We start from the raw sequence: 5,319 nt of genomic DNA, 5'->3' as shown, positions 1-5,319 counted from the left end.
ACAATACTTAAACGGTACTGCATAACATTATCCTTATTCCGCTATTCCCATTCAGTCTAAAAATTACTCTTACTATCTAAAGTTAAAACTGAATTCAATTCAATTATTTGAGTATTACACAGTTTTCACTATTCTCTATTTTAATGTATAAACTAAAAAAATAATCAAATACTTACTAAATTTTGAATATATTCTATTAATTTTGTTACGTGTGGGCCATCCACCTAATAAACTGTATATTTAAATAGTAACATTTTAAAAATCTATGGTATTGCTTGCTCGAGTTTTTTTTATCTACTAAAGACATTATAGTTGTATGTATATAGTGTTGGATGTTCTGCTTTAGGGTTTTTGGGTTGTATGTGTTTAAGGTTTTAGTTAGTGATTAACGTTCTGGCTCTCCTAGGTCCTAGATCTTGTTCGTGGTTGTCAAACTCGTTTATAACTTGGTATGATCTTGTTCCAGACAAGCAAGAAGGAAGAGGATGTTGAATCTGATGGCCCACGCCTCAATGATAAGATTACCTCCGAGACTGTAAGATTGGTTTCCGAGGAAGGTAATTTGATTTGTTCATGTACCAGATAAAGAGACAGTGAAAGATGAAATCTCTAAGAACATACTGTTTTGTTAGTAAGTTCTATTCGGTGGACTGTCTTTAGATGGGAGTCATCACTCATCTGTTAAAAGTCCGTTTTGCTTATACGTTTTAATAAACAAGTTGAACGTTCAGCTTTAGAACACATAAAAAACGATAAATGAAACTTCTGAGATTCTGATAGTGAGGAACGTGTGATATGGTTTTGTCGTTGTACAGGACACTGTATTGTGACTCTGAAGGAAGCTCTCAGACGGGCAAAAGAGCTCAAGCATGACTTGGTTGAGGTGATATGTCAATTAAAGTATAAGTTATTCTAGATGTTCTTTCTAATGATTATGGTTATCCCTTTAGTCTACAAATACCTCTTTTGAAACATGAGTTATTTTTGTTTGTGATGATTATTGTATCCTTTAATCTACAAGTACCTCTATTTAGGTGTATTTTTGTACATATTTCTAATTTGTTTTTTTTTTCCTCTTATCTCTTGCTTGTCTTGTAGGTCCAAAGAGATGCTAAGCCACCAGTGTGTAAAATTGTAGACTACGCACATGACAAGTACAAAAATGATCAAGTAGGAAAGGAGCGTGCTAAGGCCAAGGTCTGTTACATGGCCTTTGGTATTGAAAATATAAAAATTGTCGTTGTGTGTTGAGTTTATGGGTTTTGCCTGGTTCTAGCGGGCTGAAGTAACCATTAGACCTGAGGTCAAGGAAATTCATTTTACTCCAAAGATTGTATGTTTCTCTTGAAACCACTCTCTGTTTCTTATTATTATTTGTTTTGTAACTGCACTGTTTCTTATTCTTCGTCGACTCATCTGTGTGGTTAAGAATGAAAAACTATAATGATATTTTTCATGTCACTTTTTTTTTTTCTCATTCAGGATGCAAAGGACCTACAATTTGAAGCAAAGCAAGCATCAATACTGATGGAGATGTGAAGGATGCAAATGACCTACATATTTCTTTTTTGTTAACATTCATATTTTATCATCCAACGCTTTTTTGTTTAACCGTTAATATTCCACAACTTATAAAACATCACTTTAACCGTACTACATAATATTATTCGCTTATTCCGTTGTTACCGTTCAATCTAAATATTACTCTTACTATGTAAATCTAGAACTGAATTCAACTCAATTTTTTGAGTATTAAACAGTTTTCACTATTCACTATTTTAACGTATAAACTAAAAAATTAATCAAATACTTACTATTTTTTAATATATTCTATTAATTTTGTTATGTGTGGGCCATCCGCCTAATAAACTGTATATTTAATTTGTAATATTTTAAAAATTAATTTTATTGACATTTATTTAAATAAATTCATAATTCTAAAATAACAATAAAATTTTGAGAACATCAAAATTATTTACACGGATAGGACACATACCCTTTTATTTGCTTACTAGAAAATGAACGAGTCTAAAGCTTTTTCACATATTATATGAGAAAAAATTGGATTTTTCTAAATTTGATTCGTTTAAATCGGAACATATTAACATGAGTTTCTTAAATTAGATTTTTGTTATGTATATATGTAAGAATACTTTGTCTGTTGTAACAAATAGAATAATTCATCTCTTTCCTAAATTTTTAACTCACTATCAATCCATTTCTATAATCCAAGATGAGGAAATCCGTTCAACTCTTGTCTACGTTCTTAATCGTCTTCATTATTCTCTCACTAGGTTTGTATTTACATCTTAATATATTGCATAAATTCATTCTATAGGAAATTGAATATAATACTTAGATCTTTATTACTTTTAATATATCGTGAACCCATATAAAATTTTCTGTTTGCTATATAAAATATAGCATTAAATTATCTCTTTTGTGTAAAATTCATAAATTTTCAGAAGGCAACAAAATATAGAAAACTGATTCAAACATTTTTTGCGTCAAAATTAAAAGGATCATACCTGAAGTACTTAAGAGTTTTGTTTTTATATTTGTTTATTTTTATTTTTTAAAGTATATGTATAATATACGATGAAGAACAACTATGATTGAATAATTTAAAATATTTTCATTGTTTCATCATCTATTTATGTACATTTTTTCCTGCACATACAAATATGTTAACCAACATTTTCATAGTAGGGATGAACTATAGTCCTTATATAAATTTATGAGATATTTTGAGATTTATATATATTATAGGTGATATGTTATGCTTTTCCAATATAAACATTAATTTCTCTTAAAAAATAAAAAATTATATGTTTTTATTAATATACACACAATTCTTAAAAATATTTGTCCACAAAATAGAAAAATATATACTTTGACCTAATCATATGCTTGTTTTTTATTTACTAGCAAAATCTGTTTCTCTTTTTGCTTATAATGCTTAAAATAATAGTTCATTAAGCAGTTTTTGTTGATAAATAAGTTTTATAATTCAGAAAATTTATATATATTATTCCCAATTAAAAGTTTAGATTTTCTATATATTACAGGAATGATGGCAGATGCGAAAAAACAGTGTCCATATAAAATTCCAATTAGTAAAAAGTTATCGTATTGTGCTGCAACACTATGTTTGGCTGATTGTAAGAAGCAACATGGAGCTGATGCTAGTGGTAGTTGTTCCGAAGAAAAGGGATTTTGTAACTGCGTTGCTAACTGTAAGGGTTCTCGCTAAGTGTTGTGAATATAATAATATCCAACCAAAGTTTTATACTATATTATTACTAATAAATATCTAAATGTTAAAATGTCTGTCTCATATTTGTGGATCTATTTATAATAAATAATAATAAGATAATTAAATAAATACAAATGTGATTAACAAGATTGTACTTTAAATTAAATAAATGATCACAATATTATTAGATGTATCCAAAAATGTGTATATGATCAAAAACGTTTAAGACGAGTTTTAAAAGACAGCGATGAAATCACAACCAATATTTAAATGTGATATCATCACCTAACATGTAAATTTTGTGTACATTGTAAGAAAATAAAATAACAATAGCAAGACTTGATTCTCTACATTAAAAAAAAGGCACTAATTTGAAGGCCTCTATAAATGTCAACATGAGCTAAAAATTTGAATATACAACTACATAGGGCTCGACTCTAACCGGTTCATAGTATTATTCCAAACCATCATAATGATCTCTTATAATTAATTTGGTTCACCTCCTTTTATACGCAAGTCTGAGAACACTATTTGATAATGCGAATTATTAGTTTCAATTTATGCATCCAATGATTTTTCTTTAGGACAGTTTTAGAATAATAGTTTATATATTCGACATGTATCATATATGATAAACCGGACTGAAAGTTTTGTTTATGTTAAGATGAAAAATAAGAATAGTCTAATGTTGTACATTGTTCTTGGTTTATCTTAAGATGTACAGAATCTGCTCTGGTAAACAAAACATGAAAAACTTTTGAATCGGCTCTATTAGACTTAACATAATCAGCACAATATGATTTAGGTATCCAAACGAAATAATAGTTTGGATTATACTCCCTCCGTTTTTTTATATAAGTCGTTTTAGAGGAATTTTTATGTTCCAAATTATATGACGTTTTCGGTTTTCTGTGTAAAATTTATTAACACTTAATGTTGTTTGACCAATGATAATATACCTTCTATTTTATTATTGGTTGATTTGTGGTTAGGTAAATAATTAATGATGTTTTTGTTTAGAAAATATAAAAAATTAATGATTTCTTAATCTACGTGCATAATTCTAAAACGACTTATATTAAAGAACGGAGGGAGTATATATTATATATATATGTTTATTAATGACAGGTTCATTACGTTTTAATTCGATTTTTCTGAATGCAATAATACTGGTGGCCCACTTAAACCGAAAACAATGTATATGCATATTAATGTAATGTTTGATGCCTTATTAATTTACAAAAACATAATTACTGAAGATCTTAAGATTAGTTGTAAATCCAGTGACAAAAGTTGTAAATACCACATAAGAATAGGGTTATCTTATATAAGACATTTGTTTTAGTGGGATACATATATATATATCCTCAAACTAACAAAAAACGTTTTGTCCAATTTTGACATAGTTTAGTTTTGTTATTTATACATCAAATACATTAATAACTTAAAACGCACATATCAGGTTTTGCAAGTTTGCTAGATACGTAAAAGAACTCTTTTTCATATCAAACTTTTTTTCTTCATTTCATTTTCTCTAATTTATTAATTATAAGTAATTAGGTCTAAAATAAAGTAAATTTAATTTTCATTTTATAAAAAATAAAAATTTTATTTTAGAAATCCAATATATATATATATAATGCATAATATAAAATACAAACACTTACATTTTTACTATTCACTACCAGAAAACAGCGATATTCTGACGGACATTCCGACGGAAAATGAAATCCTCGGAATATCCCGAGGAATTTCCGAGGAAATTCCGAGGAAACACAAAATTTGGTTTCCTCTGAATTTCCTCGGAATATACCGACGGAATTCCGAGGAAATATCAATCCGTCGGAATATTCCGAGGAAATTCCGAGGAAATATGTGTTCCTCGGAAAAAACCGATGAATTCCGAGGAAATATTATAGAGCCGTTGGGGGATTTTACAAAATTCCGAGGAAATTCCGACGAACTAGCCGTTGGCGTCAGAATTCCGTCGGAATTTCCTCGGTCTGTCAGCAGGAATTTAACTATAAATACAAGCACTCCTCTTCCTCTTCATTCACTCCATA

General features: G+C 28.5%; 1 protein-coding gene and 1 long non-coding RNA gene across 6 annotated transcripts in view; both read left to right on the top strand.

The window, feature by feature from the left end:
* Nucleotides 1–280: 280 nt before the first annotated feature.
* LOC106332604 (translation initiation factor IF-3-like) overlaps nucleotides 281–5,319 on the top strand; it is an 18,365-nt gene continuing 13,326 nt past the window's right edge. The window contains exons 1-6 of one of the 5 annotated variants that reach the window (XM_013771082.1): nucleotides 281–371; nucleotides 467–557; nucleotides 816–883; nucleotides 1,099–1,197; nucleotides 1,277–1,333; nucleotides 1,483–1,665. In XM_013771082.1, the coding sequence (XP_013626536.1) occupies nucleotides 333–371; nucleotides 467–557; nucleotides 816–883; nucleotides 1,099–1,197; nucleotides 1,277–1,333; nucleotides 1,483–1,539 (411 nt within the window). In that variant the 5' untranslated portion in view covers nucleotides 281–332 and the 3' untranslated portion in view covers nucleotides 1,540–1,665. Of the gene's footprint in view, nucleotides 558–815; nucleotides 884–1,098; nucleotides 1,334–1,482; nucleotides 1,666–5,319 lie in introns of those variants that run through there. The other 4 variants (XR_001268128.1, XM_013771085.1, XM_013771086.1 and 1 more) reach the window with 4 other exon arrangements.
* LOC106332605 lies at nucleotides 2,174–3,337 on the top strand. The gene is made up of 2 exons (XR_001268130.1): nucleotides 2,174–2,294; nucleotides 3,069–3,337. It is a non-coding gene; the product is annotated as an uncharacterized LOC106332605 (long non-coding RNA).

Source organism: Brassica oleracea, chromosome C3, assembly GCF_000695525.1.
Source record: "Brassica oleracea var. oleracea cultivar TO1000 chromosome C3, BOL, whole genome shotgun sequence".
NCBI lineage: Eukaryota > Viridiplantae > Streptophyta > Magnoliopsida > Brassicales > Brassicaceae > Brassica > Brassica oleracea.
This window is presented reverse-complemented; position numbering and strand designations above follow the sequence as displayed.